The following is a 25556-nucleotide window of genomic DNA, read 5'->3' as shown; positions in this document are numbered from 1 at the left end:
AGAAGAGAGGTAATAATCCCACTCAATTCTGCCCTGGGGAAAATTAATTTAAAAAAAAGAATTAAATAAGACACTGTCTCTTTGTCCAAGATCTCACAATACGTTGGAAGATCTGACACATGCATAACCATAACACATAAGTATATGAGGCACAAATCATGCCTTTGTGAAATGTGAAGGGAGACCTCTTACTTAGAGGAAGGGCTACAGGGAAATACAATATTTCAGAGTTAGAAGGGACCTCCAAGGCTGTATAGTTGAACCAATACCCGAAACAACATATCCTCTACAATCTCCTGAACAAGTAGTCATCCAGATTTTACTCCAAGACCTTAAGTGAGAAAGACCCTACTACTTCTTAGGCCATCCAATCATTGTAATTGTTAAGATGTTTTCCATTATCTCAAGAGGGAAACTGACCTCTATGTCTTCCCATTCTTCATACTTCTATTCTCTGAGGCCAATTAAAACTAATCTAATCCCAGTTCTTGCCAAGTAGGTGGTGCAGTGGATACAGTGCCGGGCCTGGAGTCAGGAAAACTCATCTTCCTGAGTTCAAATCTGGCCTCAGATATTTACTAGCAGTGTCACCCTGGGCAAGTCACTTAGCCCTGTTTGCCTCAGTTTCCACATCTGTAAAATGACCTGGAGAAGGAAATGGCAAATCACTCCAGTATCTTTGCCAAGAAAACCCCAAATGGAGTCACAAAGAGTCAGACATGACTGAAAAGGACTAAACCACAAATTCTAGTTCTTCCACAGAGCAGCCCTTATATTCCTCCTAAAGCTATCACATGAAGAGGAATTAGATTTGTCCAGCTTGGCTCCAGAAGACAGAAGTAGGAGAGGTGGGTAGAAGTTACATAGAGGCAGATTCTCAAGGCATCTAAAGAAGGATAAGACAAAAAAAACAAACTTGGACTTCATTACTATAAACAAATGACTCAGATCATCAATATTCAATCCTTTTTTTTTTTAAGGCAGTTGGGGTTAAGTGACTTGCTCAGGGTCACACAGCTAGTAAGTGTCAAGTGTTTGGTCTGAGGCCACATTTGAACTCAGGTACTCCTGACTTCAGGGCCAGTGCTCCATCCACTACACCACCTAACTGCCCCATCGATACTCAATCTACATGTCTTCTTTTCCATATATATAAGATTTTTATGAACATAATCCATACCCATACTGAGGTCATCCTTGATGAGCTATCAGAAAGGAACATTCCACAAGAGATCACATCTTTACTATCACAATTAACCAAATGATGGACAGAACACAAGCTATCAACGTACTTGTTCACTGATTACAAAAAAAATTCTTTGATTCAGTAGAACAAATGACACATGAAAGGACCACAAAGTTTCCTGGGCACATCAAAATTACACAGGATCCTTAATATAATGATAAAAGATAACTTTGTTCAATAACTCTTTGATCTTTAATATCAGGCAAGGTATAAAACCAAGATATGGATCACTAGCAAAGATGTGTGTTATTATCATAGACAATATCTGATCCAAGTCCAAAAGGAAATCTCTGTAGAGGGTGAGGTATTCCAGATACTCCAGTTTTTGAAGACTGTGCTAACTGCATCAAACTTTAAACACTGCAAAACCCCAAGATGAAATTCATAGTCATTCAAAAGAGTATGGCCTAGGGGCAGCTAGGTGGCACAGTGCATACAGCACTGGCCCTGAAGTCAGGAGGACCTGAGTTCAAATCCAGCCTCAGACCAAGCACTTGACACTTACTAGCTGTGTGACCCTGGGCAAGTCACTTAACCCCAACTGCCTAAAAGCAAAACAAACAAACAAACAAACAAAAAAAGAGTATGGCCTAACTACTCATATAGGAAAAACAAAGTGGATGGACAGCTATCAATCAGCCTATGATGGATAATTAAACGGATTAATTACAGAGGTCGTCCATCAATGTGTGTATATCTATATCTATATCTATCTCTATCTAGATCCACATGCAGATCTAGTTATAGCTTAGATAGATACTACAAAAGCACAATGAACTGGTACCAATATTGAACAGAAAGAAGACAGCAAGCTGGACTGCTTTTGAGAAACCGCAAATTCATTTTAATATCTCCAGCTTCTCCCCGAGTCTTCTTAATATTAAATTTTACCAGGGTTTTAGGGCTTTGAATCACAGAACAGCACAGTCTCCAAAGAATTGAAGGCAATGTGTAAAGGAGAGGCCCATGACAAATGTGAATAGGCTGCCACACAGGACAAACCAGGAATTACCAAAGAGAGCTAAAGTAAAAAATATTGTGAAAGGAAAAAAAAAAAAAGAAAAGAAGAGCTGATGTACTGAGTGATGAATAATTGTGAATTCTACTGGTTTTCTGGTGATGGCAAAAGAAATGAAGACTCTTAACATGTTGAGTGAATCCACAGTGGCAAATTTACAGAACATAGATAAGAGACACACAAGACCGACAGGCATATACGTATTATGATCTGCATCTGGAGGCAATATCCATATTGATTAGATCACAGATCCATTTTAATATCTGAATTCTCTTCCAAAGGGTCTAGCCTAGTGCTCTGAAAATAATGGGCATTTAATAAATACTTCTTGAAGTTACAGAATTAAAACAGATCTCATAGCACCTATACAAGTAACTTGTAAAAAGAAAACTCAGAAGATACATACTATTGTGCCCCGTCCTTTAATTTTCCGTCCTGATTTTGATACAGATGGCTTCTGATCACTTAAAATGGGTGTAACATCGGGAAGTTTCCTACAGCAAAGGAGAAAAAAAGTAACAGAAATGAAGAAATGAAAACTAAGACTTTTATTTCTTGAATATTCTAAGTTAAGAACATGGCAGGACCTCTGACACATCATAACCAGCAAGTCTGGAATTTGTTGAATAATTGCATCTTAACCCTTTGAAGACCAAAATTATTTAAACTATTTTTGATGGAAATCTTTTTAAAATGCATTACACACTTCCCTATCTTCATAAAGTATACTCCAATGTCATCTCTTCCTAATTCAGGCTCATTACAATGAACATCTGTTATTGGACTATTTTGTATGTAATAACTCTGATACCTTTAAGAATAATGAAATAGGCATCTTGCTATATTAGAAAGACTTTTGGACTTTGCTCAGAAGCCAAAGGACCTTGGTTAAAATCCTGGCTTTGCCATTTACCTGGGCAAGATCCCTTCACTTCTCTGAGAGCTGCTGGTGGAAGCAGCAAGGTGCAATAGAAAGCACTGGATTTGGAGTCAAAAGACTCGGGTTCAAATGCCAGCTCTGCTACTATCTTTGTGACATCAGACAAGTCACTTAATTTCTCTGGGCCTCATTTCCGCATCCGTAAAATTAAACTAGACAGGTTAAAGTCCCCTATATCTCTATATCTATTATCCTTTACATCTCAGTTTCTTCACTGAAAAATAGGGATAAAAATAATTGTTTTGCTTATCTAAATGTGAATTATCTACCTCTATGCTAAGGAGCCCTAAATTAGAGCAGCTACTTAATAGTTATGTCTTTTCTAGTCCTTCTGTCCCATTCCTTCCTGTCAACTGCTATTTTTCCCTGCTGTCAAACTGTATTTGCAGTGTCTATAATCTGCTGCCTTATTTTACAAACAATTTTAAATTAATGGACCTAATAGTGATTCTCATCTCTCACGCAGAGTAAAATGCAGCATGGACTTTGTGACAGTGAACTTTCTCATTCAGATTTCCTCTATGATTGTTAACTGAGATTCAAATTATTCCAACCCCAATTCAATTTAATTAAATGAGCCTTTATTAAGCATAAACCATGCACTAGTACATGCTAGGCAGAAGAATATCATTATGGATAAGACACAAATAGTCTGAAGCAGAGGGCCTGGCACATAGCAGGCACTTAACAGATGCTTGTTTCCTTCCTTATAGACCTTATAATCTAACTGGCAAGGGAAGAAGGGCAGAGAAACTTGGACAAAAATAACTATATATAAATGAAGGTCAGAAAACTACAAAGGAAAAGGTCTAGGCAGCATATCACGAGAAATCTGCTGAAGAAAACATTACTTTCACCTGTGACTGGGAACAGGTGTAGTGAGAGAAGGCAAGACAAGAATGGGAAAGAGCAAGTAGTCTGTCCAGTTTGGCTGGAACACAGAGTGTATGATGAGAGGTAACATGAGCTACCCTGAATTAAGGGGAAAGCGATCTTCACCTCACGCCCTCTCTATCTAGCCTATCCTAGAGCATGCTTTATCCCAGTCAGTCATACCAAACTTCTGGAGTTGGTTCTCTATATTAGACTCCCTAACCCTAAATGCGCCCCTACCCACTACCCACACCTCCACGCAGACAGAAGTTAACCCACTACACTCTGGATTTCCTCTGGGTCAGAGCTATCTTAGATTAGAGACAAGTTGAGCCTTCACTCAACTCAGTCTTCTGGATCTGGGTCACTCCACATCATGATTTATCCCACCAGGATCTAGCCAGCATGGCTATCTTGCTGTCTGCCCTTCTGGCAGAAGTCTACCAACCCAGCCCAAACCTCATTTCCCACCCTTTATTCATGGAACAAGAATGAAATCAGTTATTACCATTACTACAGAAAAATGCATGATAATCGACACTGCCCTATGACTCTGCTCACAAACCCTATCCCTGCCTAGCCCAAAGATCCCTTTTACCGACTCTTGTTTGACCCCCTTGTATAATGTAAGCAACTTAAATGCAGTAGAGGCCATCTCACTTCCTTTACTTGTATCTCCAGTTCTGGGAATATGATAAAGAATTTAATAAATCTTTTATGAAGGGATAAGGCTGAAAAAATTGATCTGAGCCACACTGTGGAAGGCTCTGATGCAGGATCAGGGTTTATGCTTTCTTTGATAAAGCAATAGGAAATTACTATAGGTTTCTGAGAAGGGGAACATAATTACAGTAGAAAAATAAAAAGATTACACAGGTGGCTTTGGGAAGGAGACAAGCGAATATAAAAGAGATAAAAAAGAAACAGGAAGACCAATTAAGAGGCTAGTCTAATTATTCTCTTATATAGAGTCCAGGAGAAAAAAGATAGGGTAGTTGCTGTGGAATGCAAGAGGAGGGGACAGATGCAACAGATATTGCACAGGTAGAAGTGAATGCCTTAAGAAATATAAATGTCTATTGTGCTATAAGAAATGATAAGCAGACGGACTTTGGAAAAACCTGGAAAGACAGGCACAGACTGATGCTGAGTGAAGTGAGCAGAACCAGGAGAATGCTGTACACAACACTGAGCGATAACTAACTTTAATAAACTTGGCTCTTCTCACCAATGCAAGGATCTAAGACATCTCCAAAAGACTCATGATGGAAAATGCTGTTCGCATCCAGAGAAAGAAGTATGGAGTCTGAATGCAGATCGAAGCATACAATGTGCTCTTTTTTTGTTGTTGTTTTGTTTTGTTTCTTCTTTCTCATGGTTCCCCCCATTGGTTCTAATTCCTCTTTACCACATCACTAATGTGAAAATATGTTTAACAGGAATGTATATGCAGAGTCTATATCAGATTGCACGCCATCTTGGGGAGGGACAAGGAGAGGGAAGGGGAGAAAAATTTAAAACTCAAAAGCCTATGGAAGTGATTGCTGATAAATCAAAATAAATAAATAAATAAAAAACAAACAAAAAAAGAAATATAAATGTCTAAGTTAAGACAAACAGGCTCCTAAGAGAACTGAATTAGCCAATGCAACATCAATAACAGAATGATGTAAACATTTTGTTTTTACAACAGAAGGAAACTGTCACTGACTGGCAAGTTGAAAGGAATCTGTGGCACCAACTACTTTCCGAGTCATGATTCTTATCAATTTTACACTATTAAAATTCTAAGTTATTTGCAACTATTAAATTTGATTCATAAATCAAATATGATTAGAGCTTTTTAGTCATCAATCTTCCTTGTCCCTTCTGAGATGATTCTTTTCGAACAAGTGGTTATGGAACATTCCTACAGACATAAAATGATTGTGAGGGAGTAAGATACACACCCTACTCTAACTCTCTGTTTGGAGTATTAAGAACCTATAGCTTTTTATTAAAGATCTTAAATTCTCACCCTCTAGGGAGGAGTGGAACACGATTAACATGAGCTGAAGGGATCCCCATACCAGAAAAAGACAAGATTAAAAACCACTCTACTTACGGCTCAGGTTCCACAGTGACAACTGGCATATCTCTTCTTAATAAGAATCGATTTTCAGGTACTGGAGGGATCTCTTCTGGACGAACTACTGGCTTTTCCCTTTTGGTATTTAAATCCACTCTTTTTTCACTTGTATCACTCCTCTCAGAGTGACTTAAATAAAGCAAATGAAACCATCTCCAATTAAAATGCATAAAATTATACTTCATAAGAAATATAGGAAAAGTCACAGGAAAGTGTCAAATGCTAAAATGATGGCAAACTTCAGAAAGGTCAACTGTAAATTAATTATATAGGTAACCACAAATCACAAAATCTCAGAAAAGCTCTTTCACAAAAGATAATCAAGTCATTTATCCTCCAAGGGCCAAATGTAATATATTTTTCCTTGTCTAAAAAAAAATTTTAGCCAATCCAGGTAAAAAAAAACATGTACATGGAAATAAAAAGTGCTTGCTCTTGCTCTACACACACACACACACACACACACACACACACACACACACACACACACACACACACACACACACACACACACACACACACACTCTCTCTCTCTCTCTCTCTCTCTCACTCTCTCTCTCTCTGTATTTTCTCCCTAGGGGTCGTAAGACATTTTCCATCATCAAACCCATGCATCTGGATAGAAAATGTGCCTGTAGGGGCAGCTAGGTGGTGCAGAGGACAGAGCGCTGGCCCTGAAGTCAGGAGTACCTGAGTTCAAATCCGGCCTCAGACCAAACACTTGACATTTACTAGCTGTGTGACCCTGGGCAAGTCACTTAACCCCAACTGCCTAAAAAAAAAAATGTGCCCGTGATGATTTTCCAGATAGTTTAATGATAACAAAAATGCCACAATTTTTCACTGTGTGAACTGACTCAAGCTTTCTGAACTATACTCCTCTGTGTAATACCTGGCTTTTATGTGCCTGCCCATCCCATCTCTCTACAAGCCTATGCTGCGTTATCACCTACCCTCTCTGGTCTGATGACTGTTTAATCCTCTGCTCTTCTTGCTTATTACTCTCCTCTTTTCGTCTCTTTTTAGAACGTTTCACTTTGAGTCTCCGCTTGTGTTTTCTTCTTCTACTTCTCTCATTTTCAGCTTCACTGTCAGAAGATGATTCTGAAGAGGAGGATGAATTGGAGGAAGAATCTGAGTCTTCTGAATGAGTTGATAACTTCCGCTTTTTCTCCACAGCTTGTAGGAGACATTAACAAAATGTAGACAGTTACAATGCCTGACTGATGAAAAATATGATTGCAAAACTGTGTAATTAGAGGGAAATATCTAAAACTAGACAAAACAATAAGTAGATCTTGCACACCTGAGCAAACTAAAAAACAAAGCTATTTACTCTCTTGTCCTGTTTTTCCAATCCCCAAATACAGATTTAGGAATAAAGCAATATGGATAAGGGGATGTTTGTCTACTAGCTGGTTTTTAGATATTTTTAGTCCTTGATTGTAAAAAAGGAAATAAAAGGATGAAAACTAGAAGTGGTGAAAATGGAGGGCTTATCATACTTTATCCAACCTGCTCCTGTCACCTCCCAAATGCAAGAGTTCATGCACAGTGTACAGTGCCCAAACCAAGCCTCTGTATTAAAAGTGAATCCACACACATTCATACATACAATTCATGTGTTAAAACATGACCCCCAATTTGCTTAGGAAGAAGAGAGGAAAAAAATATCACTCCAAAGCGGAATTACCAGCTTAATGAGACAACAGGGTCCAGACAAGGTGCCTGGCATTCACCTGATCAAAGACTAACATTTTCCTACCTTGGTGTTTCTCAGACTTTGGAGCTTGAAATTATGTTCACAGTCCCCTATAACTGTGGCATGAGGGGTGTGAATGTGTATATATACATACATTACATTTGTGGGGAAATAGAGAGAAGGAAAGAGAGAGAAAGGAAGGGACTGAGAGAAGTCAGAAAATACTGGCACAAAATGGAAGAAGACTGAATGTATTTCCATACTGAAAAATTATTGTCCAAATTTTGAAACAGAATTTCATATTTAATATTTTAGAGGAAAACTTACGCTAGCAGAGATAATTTTTCATAGAACCCTCACTAATATCAAAACACTAAGGCCCCAAAGAATCTAGAATTTGTTCTTGGCATTATTTAGGTGAAAAGTGCTTTTTTTACTTACAGATTTGGGATGACTTTCCTTCATATCAAAAGGACACTAAATTAATTGACCAACCAAGTAAATACAGGTGTTCCAAAAGACTTATTACACTTTTAACATCTGATAGCTTAAAAGTGCACTAAAACTTCTAGAACACCTTGGATATAATCTTATCTTAAAGTCAACTTTGATTCAATTTTTCTGACTGCTAAAAAACGTGATTCATTAAATCCTTCTGGCTATTAAGAATTTAAAGCTTAGCAAAACCAAAACAAATCCCCCCCCTCCAAAAACCCAGGTTTTTCATTGCAATAAGTTCATTGTTTTTTATTCTACCATCACACACACACACCCCTCCCCAAGATAATTGGAAAATATTAACATTTATTTCAGCAACTTATTTTAGGGGACTAGAGAAGGCTGAAAGATGGTAGAAAATCTCTTACCATCTTTTGCTGATTTTGTAACAAGCACCCCACAGTCAATAACTCGTACATCTGCATATGGTCGGCTTGCTGCATCAGTTTTCAGATTTTCAATTTGTTCAATCACTTCAAAACCAGAAATAACCAATCCAAAGACAACATGTACACTGTAACAATATAAAGTTCAAAAAAGCATTAGCCAGATAATAACTTTAAAAGTCTTGCAAAAAACATAATTACCTAATTAAAAGGAGAATCTAATATCTCATTCAACTGGCAAACAGAATCTAAATTTAGAATCTGTACCAATCTTCTAAATTAGTATTTTGGAGATATGTTCGTAATCAAAGTCAAATGTCATAATAATTGTGAAGTGCTTTGGATTTTGCAAAAGCACAACATTCCCTACTGTAACCAATGAGGAGGGCCAATGTGGCCAATATGCAGTCGTAGAAACTAAGCCCTCAACAAAGAGTCAAGAGACTCAAATCCAAGTCCCAGCTCTGCAATTTTCTAATAGCTGAATGACCCTGGCCAAGTCACTTAAAATTCTCTGGGCCACAGTTTTTCCATCTTTAAAAATCAATGTACTGGGATAGCTAAGTGACACAGTGGAGAAAGCATCAGACCTGGAGTCAAGAGGAACTGAGTTCAAATCTGACTCTAGACATCTACTAGCTGTGTGATCATGGGCAAGTCACTTAACCCCAACTGCCTCTTTCCCCCACCAGCAATTGCACTGACTACATGACCCTTCCAGTTCTAACATTCTATGAGTCTCTGGAGACCAAAGAAGAGGACCATCAAGTCCATGTACAAATCGGGAACAGCTCCATTGCTATAAGCTCAGGATTCAAAGGACCTTATTCACCTACCCTAACATTATATATTGCCAATGAAAATGGACAACTCTTACCCATCCAGGTGTGGTGCGGGCTTTGTGGTTCTGTTTAAGTAAACATCAACATGAAGAAGATGGCAAAACCCAGGCATTCAGATGAAGAGTGTGGAATGATTTAAAGTGAATGGTGTAGAAAATAAAAGAGGTGAAGGTAAAGAGAAAAGTAAAAAAAAAATCAATTATTCAATTGTCAAAAAAACCCTTAAAATTGTTACAGCATCCATTTTACTGATGAATTCAAAACTTGAAATTTAACATTATACTGACTTATATAATCAAATTACCAAAGAAATTTTTTTTAGGAAAAAATACATGTATAATACACATCTGGTTTAGACTCATGCCCACAAACACATGTGAAAAACTACTTAAGACAATAAGGATAATTAAAAAGAATAAAGCAGTTTAGCATTTGCTCTACAAGGAGTTAAAAGTACTACCAACATTTCTCCAACAAATTTAAGTAATTTCTCCACTATGTAGACTATTTTTCCATACCAAGTCTGTGGTTAAAAAAAAAAAAAAACATCAGTGAATCCATCCATACTAAGCAAGCCTCAGGGAGATTTAGACAGCACTTTTCAAAGAATCGTTCAGCTCTCTTCTTTGCTTGGTATTCATGTTATTGGCAGCAAAGGTGAAATTCTCTGCAGAGTTCAGTATCTTGTGAAAATACTGGGGGGGAAGCTGTCAGGGAGTTAACAAGTCACACCTAGACAGCACATGGCCCTTTACAACACACTATTCTGGACCATGGGGGAAAAAAAAACGTAATAGTTCCTGCTTCTGCTGGAGCAACAGCGTTTTCAGGCTCATGCTATGCAAATACATCATTATGATCATGACAATTTAAACATAAGCTATTTACCCTGTTGTACACATTATATAACTGATGCTGAAACAAGACTCAGCCAAACAACAGGAGATAGACACAGAATTACATCTCATGAGCCTTTCAGTTTCTGAGGAGAAACAGGTATTTGGATAAATTCCATGCTGCACAAAAGTTGTAATCTTTTTAACTTATCCCAAGTGAATTTTCTTACTCACTTTTTAGAGAAATTCTAAGGCTTACAAACCAAAGAAGGAAAAACCCATGACTTCAATAGCAGCAACAAAAGTCATTTATTTTAAATGCTGTCTTCTCCACTAGACCACGCCCCCATTAAAAAAAAATAATCATGATCATGCTCATAGTCAAATAAATTCAGCCACCCAGAAGATGCTATTTGGTCAAATAAAATTAAAGTGATAGCTAAGGAAAAATTCTCAAAACTTAAAAAAAAAAAAGATCAAGAAGAACCTGTTTTTGCATTCCAAAACCACAAGTCTTAAATTATGCTTGGAACTCTGGGAACTAGAAACTCAAGCCAATGTGGTTAAAAAATAAATTTAAAATACAGGCAAGCAGAGATGCAGAGAACTAGTAATTCACAATAAAATGCTAAGATCATCAACTAGCATCAAGATACTACTTTGGACAATAAGCACTTCTGAGCATAAGAATGTTTCTATTATTATAAGTCACCAAAATGTACTCAAAACGGGAAGAACAAATTTCTAGGGAAAACTATTGTTATATCATGAGATAGATGTTAGAACACTCAAGAGAATCTAAAAACACTTGGTAAATGTTAGGGACCACTATGTAAGGGGAAAGGACAATAGATATAGAAACTATTATCACAGGCAATTCTCATGATGATGTGGCTAAGATACAGCTCTCTCCTCCAACTCTCCTGTCATAATTTTCATAAACCATCTTCTATTGGACAAATAATTAGAGAGTATTCTAAAATAAGTTAAACTTGATTCTTTTATGTATCACTCAACCCTAAAACATGACGGCAAACGTAGGTTCACGGCAAAGTTTTTGGAGAGAATGCTGAAATACAGCTTGCTGACTCACACCACTACTCTAGCAATCAAATTGCTATGCCCCAAATTGAATATGAAAGAGTTGTGACACAATCACGTTTTAATCCTAATTCAATTGAGACAGAAGGTGAAAGCAAATGAGATACCTGCACCAATTAGCTGTGTACTACCTACTTCACAGGATAAAACTTAAAGTGCTACAGAAATGTGAGCTATTATCATGGTGAGGAAAACATTATTTTGAAAGCAAAAGCAACTATTTCTTCCAAAGAATTTCCTTTAGCTGTCCTTCCAAGCTTAAACAAAGAAGATAAATTTCAATCGCATTTGCACTTCAGAACATGAAAATGCAAATCTGTATTAAAAGGGGTTAAATTATTTAACAAGAATTAGTGAAATGTATTCAAATTTACATGCACAGTCTAACTAGCAACAGTCAAGAAAACTAATGTGAGACGGATTTTTTAATGCCCAGTCAACATTTTCTGCATTTCCTCTTTGGGCTTCGGCACAAAATCTGGATGAATAGCTAAAGAGACAAGCCAAACTGGCTAAAACAAAAAAATCAGGTGATATGTTCGAAGCTAAAATGGGCAAAGAACTTTTATCCAACTAATTACATTCATGTTTCAAAATCACAGCTTAAAAAATTAACAATTTAAGAAATCAAAACTGATTAAGGAACTCGTCTCTTCTAAGTACACATACACACATACAATGTCATCATTATAAAAAGCATTTACCAAAGATCAAAACACCTCCATACACATTACTCCCAATTTCTCAGGTTCATCAGACATGGGTTACTGGTTTTACTTAAAAGATATTTCTGCACTAAAGCAATTTAATAAATTCATTACAGTCATATCTTTTTCATTCATAGGAGCTTAGTGGAAATAAGCCACTGAAATTCAACTTTTCTTTTTACCGGATTAACCAGCTAGTGATTGTCTGAAATGTACTGTGGCCAAAGTTCATTTTCTGATCAAGCAAGAAGATTTTTTTCTTATTACTATTAAAAGGACTCAATATACTAACACAGGATTCAATGCACATAACAATATGATCAAAAAGATAAAGGCAAAGACAGAGAAAGAAAGGAGAGAGCCTTAGAGTAATGAGACATTACCTTTGGAGCGCACGGTGTAACACTGTTTCTGTAAATTTTACACAAAAATGGCAAGAAATAAATTGTAATACATTTTAAGACAAGACTGAATCTATGTTTTAATATCAATACAAATTTGAAATTAATTATTTTCAAGTTTATGCAAAGCAAGAAAGCTTTTAAAATGGAGGGCTCTAAATTTTCTTTCACACACAAGCTATCCTATAAGCTAGATTAAGTTTTTCTGAAGCACTAATTGAAGTGGGAGTGTGCTCAGAGCGTTAATACTGCAAAGATAACAGTATCAACAAACCCTATTTATGGAACTCTGTAAACACTTCTTTTCCCAAATCCCAGAAATTGGCTGAGACAATTGGTATCTTTCTTTAAAATAAGGGTACAATATTGTCAATACAAAGCTAAAATAATTAATAAAATCCAAAAGCCAGAGAGCAGTTTACTACCATGCTAGCAGTCTAAAGCCAAAATTTCAATGGAAAATTTGGGTTAGATTGTTCAAAGGAAATATTCAGATTGAAAAGGAATTTTTGCTAATGCACTTCATCTGGTAAATAAGCAGTGTTCAATGCTTATAAAGCTCAGCAGTTTTGAAGTCCCACATCACATTGGCCCATGACCAGGAATCAACGAAAGAATGAATGTCACCACAAACAGGCAGGACTGTGCAGTTGTTTAATCCGGGAAACAAACCAATCAAAGCCCATCTGGAGCTCAAGGCCTTCCCCTCCACTGGATTAAAAGAGTGAAGATAGATGAGAGACATTCCCGAGTGGGGGGAACCCTTGCCACCTCAATGTAATTTTCTTGTTCTATCTATTTCTGGCTCCTATCAGCATGAAAAGTTAAGTGGTCCAACAAAGGTGGAAATAATTTTCAAACCCCTTGGAAAGTATATAACATAAAGTACTTCTTTTGGCCAGTGGAGAAACAAGCTACACTTAGGCACCAGCCAGCTGACCAATTTAATAGTATTGAGAAGCTAAACAGAGCTATTTCTGCATGTTCGTGTGAACAAATAAGCTGTCTTATTTTGAAAGAATTACTTCAAAAATTATAACAGTGGAAAAACTCTGGCAGGAGACTTGGCACACAGTGATCTTGAACCACTTAATAAACTGTTTCCAATTTACTTACAAAGGCATTTGTACATAAATTAGTTCCTGCCAACAAAGCACATTAGAACTCTCAAAATAAATGGACATGTTTTTACATGGAAACTGCAAAAGTCTGCTCAACAATGAAAAATCTATACTTGCCAAGAATTCAAGATTTTGTGATTCTAGGTTTCTCAAAAGATAATACAGTAACACAAGGAAATAATTAAAAAGCCAGTCTAAACTTACCTTTAAAAGTGCTAGATTCTCCATTATTCTATATCCCCTAAAGTTATCATAAACGGATTTCAGAGATCCCAAAGTTTTAAGACAATAATGCTTATGCAAAAGGTCACTTAACAGACACTCTAAGAATCATCTAATATTACTGGGCACAAAAAGTGGTTGTTGGGTTTTTGTTGTTGTTTTTTGGATTTTTTTTTGCCCCAAATGTAAAAAAGCCTTCTCTAACTTGCTTCTAGTTTTAAAATAATACACACCAAATCCCAACATTAGGGCCAAAGCTCTTCCAATAAGCCACTGAAAAAAACACTTGCTAACATGAGGCCACAGAAACATTAAGCAACATTAAGTCTGTGGTCAACTGGGATTATAACTAAACAAGTAAATGGGTTGTAACTTTTGTTTATGAAAATAAATGCCAACATTAAGAAATGACATTAAAAGGTACTGCAAGGAATAAACACTAGAATTTTATGCGCTATTTAAAAACTTTAGTATTCTCTTTTCACAAATTCAGGAATTGCAGGAAACAGTACTTTTATCCAATTCTCAAGTGTTTTGATATTAAAAGTACCACTAGAGACTGGTGAAGAGCTACAACAAAACAGAAGTGCCTCATACTCGCCATTTGCTCACCTAAATCTACAAACTACCTAATGATAATACTCAGCCAGGGAAAATGAGCAAGCAAAACTCAACTTTAAAATTATCTAGAACATGTTCTTGAACCTTAGTGGTTTTCAATTATTTTTCACAATCATGTTATTCATCAATTTTTTAAAAAAAGACAACTGCCAAATTTTTTAAAGATTAAAATAAAAATTTCCACTTGCATTAAAAATCAACATTCCATATATTATGTTATATTAATGTCCTATAACAAACTTTAAAAAAAAAATCTTAAATACCTTGAGTTTAAAAGTTCTTATAGTTAAGGCAAAAAAAAAAGTTGCAACATACTAAGGTCTCAGGAAGAAATTTGCAATACAAGTAAATACTACTCTAATAACTTTTATGAGGTATTTGAGGAAGCAATTACTAATATTCATTTATGTAACGCCTAAAGGCCCTCTGCAAAACTGCAAATTACAAGTATTATGAAGAGCCTATGTAAATCATAAAAACTGAATTCTTAAATGTAATGAAAGTTAAAAACTGCCCTGCACACTTGGGGGGGGGGGAGAGAGAGAGAGAGAGAGAGAGAGAGAGAGAGAGAGAGAGAGAGAGAGAGAGAACGTTTCCTGGTTTTTGCCCTAGACTACACAGACTCCCATGAGATGAAAAACTTAGAAAACATACTGAATCAATTAACTTGTACAAAGTTATTCGCATAACACCATTATCTTTCTTTTAACAGCCCATCATAAAGACCTCCTTCTCTGAGCTACTGATGAACAGACCATTTTATAAAAAAGATAATGAAAATCTGGGAGCTAAACTGAAAAAGTATGAATACTAATAACTAAAGACATGATCACATAAGTAGTTTTCCCCCAGCATCCCTTTCATTTTCCTGTACTCCCATAAAGTCCTTGTATTCAATTAAAATAAATCCACTGACTTGGTGAATGGACAGTAAAAGCCTAGTTTTTTGCATATGGAACATTTGGACTCTTGCCTATCAGTATTTTCCATGTAAATTTCCCATAATGACTTTTCTCCAGCTATTTTTAGTTCCTTGAATGTCTTCCTCTATAAAATGAAGGGATCTGACTAGATTACCTCTAAGGTCAACTCTAGCACAAACATTCTAAGATTCTGTGATGCCTATATTGTGGTCTCATTTAGATCTTTCCCTAAAAAAGGGCAGACAAACTGAAGAGAGCCAACATATCCAACTTAACAATCCCAAGTCAGTGAACTGCAGCACATGCCTTGAAATCTAGCAATTTTCCAGGTTTTCACTTAGGATTCTGAGCATTAATATTAATACATTAGTAACACCATTTATATTGAGTCTCTATAATGCTTTGTTAAGAGTTCATATTTCCTCAGGCAATAATATTTTATTAGTCCCTTGTTGTAGTTTTCTCAGCAACAAAATTTTCAAAAACCAATAGGACTAAATAACTACATTTATTTTAAGGAACCTAATTTCAGGGGGAGTAATCTTCCATGAATTTCTAACTAATATTTAATATGTATTGGGAAAATAGGGAAGAAAATAACAAAAGCAAACAAAATCTAAGAATCTACCTGGAAATCTTCAGCTTCCACTAACAGAACACCTTACGTAGTGACAGGAATCTTACTTTACACACTTTTAAACTCCCTGAGAGGGCCCCCAGTGTAAAATGGGCTAACACACACAACATACTGCCTTGCAAGAGCCATCTTAAGATCCTACTGGAAACCTTACAAAACAGATTACAGAACCTCAGGGTTGGCCCTCTGAGGTTACAGTCATCTAAGTCCAACCTGTAAGCAACCAAGAATCACCTCCTTCTCCCTTTTAACACAGCTAACAAGAGCTGTTCCAAGTCTTTTTAAAGACCTGTTTCTACTAAGGGGAACCCACAACCTCTAGGGCCCCAATTCACTTATGGCTGTCAGGAAGTTTTCCCTCATGCCCAACTGCAATTTGCCCCTCTGAAACATCTACCCACAGCTTCTAATTTTGTCTCTGGGGCTAAGCAAAGCAAAGTTAATCGCTCTTTCTCTCGACAGGTCTTCAAACCTTTGAACACGGATATCAATGTCTCCTGAAGTCCCCAGGGCCTTCAACAAATCCTAACATGAGCATGATCTCAAAGCTCTGATCCATTCTGGTGGTCTCCTCCTGGACACTTTCTATTTTATAACCCCAACATCCTAAGATGTAGTACCCAAACTGAACATACATATGTAAGACCCCAAATGTGGTTTGACTAAGGCAGAATCCAGCGAGACTATCACAGCTCCCTAGCCCTGGCACTACAGCTCTCAAAACATGGCCTAAGATTGCATGACCTGTTCTGCCTGGCATTACCACATTGCTGACCAATACCGAGTCTAAGGGACACTTTCCTCTCCAGGCTGCACTCCTGACTCTCCCAGACTTTCTCTACAATACCCCAGAAACCTCTTCACTCTGCAAACTCACTGTAGCCTTGGATTCCACATACTTTAAATACCCTCCACTCATGTAGCTTCTCCCTCTGACTGGCTGGTCTCTCCCAGAATATCCATTTTTAAGGAGGATACTCAGACCAACTATGTCTTCATTCCTAACTCTTCTGGACTTTTGCTGTCATGCCTCTCTGATAGGTACCTTCATATCTACTCCACCTCATACTTTCAAGCTTCTTTATATGCTGTCTTCCCCCCGCAGAATGTAATATCTTTGAGCGCAGGGACTCTCTACTTGTATCTACTTTACCAGTGTTTGGTAGATAGTAAACATTTAAATAAATGCCTGTTGCCTTGTTGACACTAAAACACCTAAATCATTTTTCAGAAGAAGTTCTAGTCAGCCAAGATTCCCCATTCTAAACCTATCTGTCAGACTTTGCTTTTGTCCCAACTCAATTTCATCTTATTAGATTTTGTTGGAAAGTAGTTAGCATCTTTTTTCCCTCTCAACTTCTAGAATCTCTGGGGAAAAAAAAAAGTTATCACTAAGAAAGAATAAGGTAAAGTAGGATGAAGTGAAGGTGTTTAAGGAAGTCCATGAAACGATAACATGCCACATGGGAGTACCAGGGTGGTTCTAAAAGCTCTCTGAAAATCTCCATTACTCCCAACTTTATTAACTACACCATGTCTACGTTTCCTAAAAATAGTACATTATTCTTCTTTAAAAAATGACAACTCCCAACTTTTCAATGGATTTGGGGTTCAATAGACTAACCACAGATTAGAAATGTTCAATATACACTCTCCCTTTATGGCACTATTTGCCATTTCTATCTCTACCCATTAAGACTTTTTACTAGTAGAATATTTTTCAGAGTTAAGAGAAAATATTTTACTTTAGGAATTGTGAACATCGCTTTTATTTTATCTTTGCAACCAAAGACACTGGTTTCAGTTCATATGAAAGTAGCAGACAGAAAAACCAGTTAAGGATATGGTGGGGAAAACTGCTATGCAATTTGGCTCAATGACTTTTAGGACTCCCTCTACTCTAGATATCTTTTCAGAACAAAAATAATAAACCCAAAATAGAATAGTTACTTTTTTATCTCAACCTTTTAAACTTTTTAGATAATTTTAGTGCCACCTGTGGTTAACTATTCAATACATACCCATACATACATACATACATACACACTTCAGTGTCCACACATACCTTGAATTTATCTACCAAGTATGTGAATATAGAGATCTCTCTCCATACGTGTACACACTCACACACACACACACACACACACTCACTCACTCTCTCTCTCTCTCTCTCTCTCTCTCTCCCCTATAAATGCCTCTATATACATATATAGCCTTGGAATGTTATTGGTTTCGTTATGCAGCAAGGTATCAAATAAAAGTCAGGCTGTCTTTGAACTTTAAAATTTCTTCTTAATCCTAATTTGTTGAGATATGAGGCTTATAAGCTTATGGATGTTGGATGTGAATATATCCTCCTGAATTTGTAGATCTATACACATAAATAGCTGACTTTTGTTTGTGGTTCATATCCAACAATATTCCAAAGGAAATTAAGATAGATGAAAAAATAGAATAGCCTATTTCAGACAGTTATTTTTCCACCTAAACATTCTTCAAAGGACATAAACATTAGGTATGTTATAATTTTAAAAGTATGACTTTTTTAAAGGGGCAATCTCTTACTAGATTGTTTTATGTTGGAATTAATAAATGAAAAATTTGAGTTTTTAAAAACAACCTAATCTAAATATGACGATAAGTGACTGCCATTTTTAAATCAAGGTTTAAAATTTACTAATATGTGAAAAAAGGAAATCTAAAAGAAACTTTAGAGCCCTCAGATGGTAGCTTCTTGACTGATAAATCATTAGTTTTTCATGTTCAGAGTTCAGATAAGCTTAAAAATGGAAATCTTGACCTCAATCAAAAGCAGTTATTACATTAAAATGATTCCAAACAACCAGATTAGTTTTTCATCTAAATTTGTTGTGATTAACTTACTTTGGGCTTCAAGAAGAGTCAACAGAAACCATTTGATGTATTCCCAAAATATACAATGCACAAGCCAGTGTTTTTAGTGTACCTTTCTAAACTAACTTCCCAACCATTGGCACAAAGCTGAAATGACTTCCATTTTGTGTTTTATTAGCTTTCCATTTTTTACAACATTATTTAGGCATAGACCTAAAAATGTCTCTTATCTGAACTTTTTTTTTTTAGATCATGTGGGAAATCTTTTTTTCAGGCAAAAGTAAAATGTAAGATTTTTAATGAACAATTTAATCCTTTATGACAGGGAAGCGCCATTCATTCTCATCCACTCAAAAAAGATGGCAAAGAAAACTTTTTAGACTAAGCCATTGGGAATACATTTTTCTAGTCATGTATGCCCCAACAGTGAGGTTTACCGCCAATAAAATGCACCATACCTTATGTTAAACAATTCTCTTTTACATTCACTCTAAATAACAATGACCAAAATAAGTTTGGGTACTTTTTTTGAGCAAAAATAGAATAGAAAATGTTGTAGACAACCAAACAACTAAAATGAAAGCTACAGAATCCAGCAGGAACTTCGGTTAAGAAAGAGATGAGTTAGTTCTTTTTTGTGTGTAAAAGCTTTTATTAGGTTTGTTTTTTGGTCTAAAGATCTGAAGTTTCCTGAATACTATAATGTGAGTGTATAGTTATAGACTGGGGCAATCATTAAGAAGGAAACAGCAGGTGTACTGGACCAATTCAAATAATTAAGCAAATGTAACACATTGAGTATGAATACTTTTGAAGGGCTTTTTAAGCAATCAGTTATATTTATTTAAGAAACAGAAAATAATGGCACCTCTGAGACTGACTCAAAGAGCTTCAATTAAAACAAAAACAAAAATCACATTTCAAAACAAAAATACACAACAATTTACTCAAACTTACTGCATGCTTTGCCTCATGGCAATTTGGTCCTCTTCCATGAGCAATTTCAAAACACTGGGCAATAAATAAACTGGTATGCATTTATGTGTATTTTAATTTGGTGGCTGTAAACTGAGCCCCGCAATTTACTGAGACATTAGAGTACCTAAAAGTCAAAGCCAATTTCTTTTGTAAAATGACTTAAAATGCTTTGAAGAAATAACAAGCTTCAAGTTACATCTCTATAAGCTCCATTCTTCAAATCCAGGACAAATGCTGAATGCTGAGACCATTCCAGCTAGATATTACAATTACTGTAACATTCAAAATGAGTAGGCAGGTAAATGATTTCATAAAAACTAAACTGATAAAATTCTAACCAAATTGGTTTAGCAATACCATCTTTCTCATGAACAGCGCTTCTCTGTTTTAGAAAAGCTCCACTCTGAAATATGCCTACTCACATGAAAAACTGGGAACCATTGGTATGTTTCCCTCGATTTGCCATTGACAAAAGGAACGCTCTGTCATGTTTGAGAACAAAGTTTTCATCTGTTTGAAGAAAGAACAGATTAGTCAGTCTCTAGTTATAAGTCAACTTTAAATTGTAATTTTTATAGTAATATATGGAAAGTTAAGGATGAAATTCTTCTTCTGGTCAGTACAGATACCCGACTGAATACTTTAAAAAAGAAAATTAGGTCTAATGAAATAGCAAAAGTTCAAACAACAAAAGATAGGCTCCCCAACATTTACTTATTAAAGCCTTGAGGGGAAAAAAACCTGATATTTTTTAACATTTCAAAGAAATAGCCTTAGAAAAGTCTTTTTTTTTAAACAGAAACTGTTCACAAGATATACCTACCAACTATTATAGAAAGCCAATAAATAAAAGCTATAAAGCTATTCTATTGCAAAGTGCTATTTTCCCCAACAGTTCCAAATACTCTTGCTTAATATACTGAAGTAGCAGAAAAATAGTTGAAATAGTTGCAGTTGAAAAATATACATATTTGCACATTTATTTATTGAACTCCTAAATAGGAATTACACTACATAAATGAATTCAAATTAAGATCATGAAAGATAAAATAAATTAAGTGTCAGGGACACATCTAAATTATGAGTAAAGATAAGGGTTCTCTCTACTTAAAAGTAATAAGACTACAAAAGCTGTCAACAAAAACAAGGCAACAAAAGTGAAAAGATATATTTAAAATGAAAATAAGATTAACTTTAAAAAGACACAAGCATTTGCCATGGAAAGCAATGAAATGAAATCTAAGGCTACTTCAGAGTCTATAGCATTACAACTTCAGATTTTCACAGCCAAACAGAACCATATTAATAAATCAGCTACTGCAATCTTAAAGTACACTGAGAAAGAATCTGACAAGAAGCACTTACAGAGATGTTCTAACAAAAGACAACTATTCTGCACTTTTCTTCATGCCTCCTTAAAACATTCAGATAAGCATCCTTCTTCAAAACAAACACTTGGTCATAAAAATTCATTCAATAGAAATATAGAGTACTTTAAAAATAATTACCTTATAAACAGGCTTCTGAAAAGAGTAATAATCCAATTTTTCAAAAGAAATATACATGGCTATTATAACACTGTAGCTCTCAGTTTCGAGACCTGAAACTAGACCCCCCACTATTAATCCTCGCAAATCTCTTTTCTGGGGCATTTTTGGAAAGAGGCAAAATGTAAAGTCACTTTTTAGAAGTTTTATGCTAACACTATATAGCTATAATCATATCTTTTTAGTAACACAAAATAAAACATAGAAACCTTTGGAAAGGAAGGGAATACCACATTTTAAAACAAATTTGTTGCTTGTATTGAAAAGAATCTCTAGATTTTTTTTTTCTGACAAGTAACTGACAACCGTGAAAAGAAAAGAAATCCAAACAAATGTAGGTATGAAATCATATACAGAATTCTCCACACCTTCAAGCACTCTAGAAATCCAGCCATCAACTGCCCCAGGCTGTCCATAAATTTATTAGGAAGGGTGCAAAGGAACAGAGTTTGAATTTGTGTTACTGAGCTTCGTTCTCTTACCTTTTCATTTTGCAAAAGACCACATTCTCTATAAACAAAAGAATATGTTGACAGTTTTAGGCAGGAAGATAGGAGTTTTCATGAATAAAGTTGCCTAACCTCCATGCTGAAAGTCATGTTTAACCAATAAAGTTAGCCTTAATTAATCTTGTCAATTAAAAGTTAAATATTACAGTAAGTTTACCCCAAAATTCATGCAGATAAAAGTATTTTCATGCAAAGTTAGTTTCATGCAAAAGATGAACTATTAAACTTTTCATTAAAAGTCTAGGATTCAAATTTTCTTTATCCCAGAATTGAAACAAAAACCATAAAATATTAGGCCTTACCTTTAAAATAGCCACCATAAATTGATTCTCCTCCTTTTCCATTACCTGTAAAATACGGATTATATTAAACAATCTGAAAATTATAAATGCTAAACTTAATATACACAATTATTTTCAAGGAATTAGTCTTATAGTTCCTATGTTGCTGGAAGGCACTTCCAAAAACTTCTATAACATTATGAAAACCACACTGCTCCAAAATCTTTTAAAAACTCAGGACTTAACTCCATGAGGCAAGACTCTTTCATTTAACCCTAACATCCAAATAGATGCTAAATCCTGCCACAACAAACATTATTTCAACAAAAGCTCAGTTATTTCAAGTAGTGAATGCACTAAAATATCAGAAAGCATAAGAGTTAAAAAAAAAACTGGTGTCAGAAGACTTGCAAACTCTGCTACTCATTACCTGTGTGACCCTGAGCAAGTCACTTACCCTCTCTGGGCCACAGCGCATTTACCTGTAAAATGAGGGGCTTGGACTAAACAATGGTTCCCATTTAATGGTTCACAAACCCCTTAGAAGTTCATGACATTGGTTCAAGGAGTCTGTGCTACAAATTCTTTTATGGTACCTCAAGAAGTATATAATTGCTTACAAATATTATGAATAGTATAATAAATTAAAAGGTTTGTAGAACAACAAAAGTTGGGAACCGTAAGTTTGAGGTCCCTCCCAGCTCTAAGTCTAGAGTACTTTGAAGTAATTATATTACTAAAATTCAATTTCATGGGAAAAAAAAGAGGAGAACATTTTAATATTTTAGGATGTAAAAATCAGAAGAGGCATTCAACGAGCATTGAGTAACTATACATCCAGCACTAGTCTAAGTTGTAACTCAGGCAAATAAATGATGAAACATTCTAAAATCTAAACAGATGGCACGTGTTCGATGCACAATGTTCAGCTTTACCTTCACTGAAGTCCCCACCCTGAATCATAAAGTTTTTAACCACACGATGGAACGTAGACCCTTTGTAACATAACTTCTTTCCAGTTGTTTTCCCAAGACCTTTTTCACCTGAAAAAAAAGGTTACTGCCTCAAATACATACATACACAAGCACACGTGTGTGTACATATAATGTGTGTGTATACAAACATATAATTTTAAAGAAGATAATAATTTTCTAAGGAGGACTTTCTATGTTCCCAAAACTAGACTGAGGACAATGGGGTGGGGGTGGGGATCCAAGCAAAAGTCTGGCCCCAGCTCTCAATTAGCTAACACCCTTTTTTAGAGTGATAAAGAGAGATACAAAGGAAAAAAGCTAAAGAATATATCTTAACTCCTAACTTGTATGGAAAGGACTATAAGAAACATAAGCGTTCAAAGAAAAAAATTCTAGATGTGGATTAAAATAGAGAAGAAGTAAGATTTGAGCTGGTTCTTATAGGTAGAGTACTAGGTTTCAGGTGAGGACACGAATTTGATTTCTAGTTTTGCGACTATCTAGCTTGTGTAATTAGAGGCAAGTCATCTAATATCTCTAAACCTCAATTTTCTCATCTGTAAGGCATATTTTTGCATTCCCTCCCTTATATGGTTGTTGTGAGCAAAGTATTTTATAAATCTTAAAGGGCTAGAGAAATAAGAGTTATTATCATCACTGAGGATGAATGTAGGTTATAGCATGCACAAAGATGGGAAGGGGATACCTGTATAATCTGTTCAGGGGATAGTGAGTGGGTGTTTCTGGCTGAAACAGAGGAATCCTGTTAGAGAACAATGGGAAATAAAGGTGGATACATAAAGGGGGGGGACAAATCAAGGAGGGCACTGAAAGCTATGCAGGGGTTTATATTTAAGGTAAGCTATTGCTTACTTACATTATTTACATTGTCCCAGACAGGACAGTGATATGATAGAAAAAATGATATTTTAGGAAGATTAATTTGGCAGTGGTATGCAGAACAGATTGGAAGGAGGAAATCGGAGAGAGAAAAACCAACCTGAATTCCATTACAATAATATAGGAAGGATGTGATTGGGATTTGCACTAGAAACATAAGTGATTCAAGATTTTTACACAGATAAATTAATACTATTATTTGTGATTTATACAAAAAAACTTGATAGAAGTATGTTAGTATTTTTGTGCACATTATACATATTTTATATATCTCCCCACAATAATAAAGGGCAATAAGTCTTCATTAACAATTCTAGATCTGTAAAGTTGAATTCTGTCACAGACTAGAACTGAATTTTTAAAATAAACTATAATAAGTAAATTCTATTTTCTGAATCATACTTTTAAAAACTGCATTAGAAGATTTTACCACATAAGAGGGTAGCAGTCTTACAACTCTTTGTTATTTCCAAAATAATGGTTCCCTGGTATTATCAGAGAAATCAAATACAGTGATTTACAAAATTCGTTACACTCTACTTTTTCTGGAAAATATCCATTTTGTCAGTCAAGAGACAGTTGTAATCGAAGTAAGTTTTCCCTAGAAAATACTTAATACTTTACTTACCTGAGCATAAGCAAAGGAAATTTTTGCATGTCTTTGGACAAATGTCTGAGAAGAGCTGAAACATAATACGACCAACTAAAAGAAAACACATGGAAAAATAAGCTGTATTAATTAATTTTTGATTTAAAAACACTTTTAACATATCCAATGACACCTGTTACCATAGAAAGAAAGGTTCAAACATAACTAAAATCCACAAATAACTCAAAAATCTCATTTTAACCATTTGTTTTAACGTCTCCACAAACATAGCTAAGCATTAAAAACAAAACAAAAAAAAAGGAATAATACAACTGGAACTCAATCACTTCTGCTATGACAAAATACAAAATATCAAAAATGAGGACTCTGTGAAGAAAGTGAGCTCGATTTAATCTTCTACCTCCTCAATTTCTTATCTTTCCAGAATTGGGCCTAGAAGCAGATGTTATAATCCCTGGCCTGCCTGAAGGTATCCCATCACAATTCCTACCCCACCACACTCTCACACTGGATGGATAATCAGATGTAAGATACACAAAAAAGTAGGCCAGCAGGAAGAAGGAAGAAAGTCAGGAGAAGCTTAAGTAACCTAAATACTATAGAATACCACTCCCTGAGCCAACTCTCCTCATGGATGCCATGTGTATTTGTACATGCATAAGCCCCAAGTCTAGGGAGAGTGTTTTGTAGCTACTGATCTTA

The 25556-nt window shown here is 35.6% G+C and overlaps 1 protein-coding gene across 7 annotated transcripts in view; it reads right to left on the bottom strand.

Moving 5' to 3' along the window:
- NKTR (natural killer cell triggering receptor) overlaps positions 1-25556 on the bottom strand; it is a 58243-nt gene that overhangs the window by 17154 nt on the left and 15533 nt on the right. For 4 of the 7 annotated variants that reach the window (XM_078152406.1, XM_020999178.2, XM_020999174.2 and 1 more), the window contains exons 3-11: positions 24873-24947; positions 23306-23413; positions 22392-22436; positions 20456-20543; positions 9669-9698; positions 8774-8919; positions 7159-7384; positions 6182-6334; positions 2671-2758 (exon numbers count right to left, since the gene is read on the bottom strand). In XM_078152406.1, the coding sequence (XP_078008532.1) occupies positions 2671-2758; positions 6182-6334; positions 7159-7384; positions 8774-8919; positions 9669-9698; positions 20456-20543; positions 22392-22436; positions 23306-23413; positions 24873-24947 (959 nt within the window). Of the gene's footprint in view, positions 1-2670; positions 2759-6181; positions 6335-7158; positions 7385-8773; positions 8920-9668; positions 9699-20455; positions 20544-22062; positions 22091-22391; positions 22437-23305; positions 23414-24872; positions 24948-25556 lie in introns of those variants that run through there. The other 3 variants (XM_078152407.1, XM_078152409.1, XM_078152408.1) reach the window with 3 other exon arrangements.

This window comes from Phascolarctos cinereus, unplaced genomic scaffold, assembly GCF_003287225.1.
Source record: "Phascolarctos cinereus isolate Bilbo 61053 unplaced genomic scaffold, phaCin_HiC Scaffold_4;HRSCAF=312, whole genome shotgun sequence".
NCBI lineage: Eukaryota > Metazoa > Chordata > Mammalia > Diprotodontia > Phascolarctidae > Phascolarctos > Phascolarctos cinereus.
This window is presented reverse-complemented; position numbering and strand designations above follow the sequence as displayed.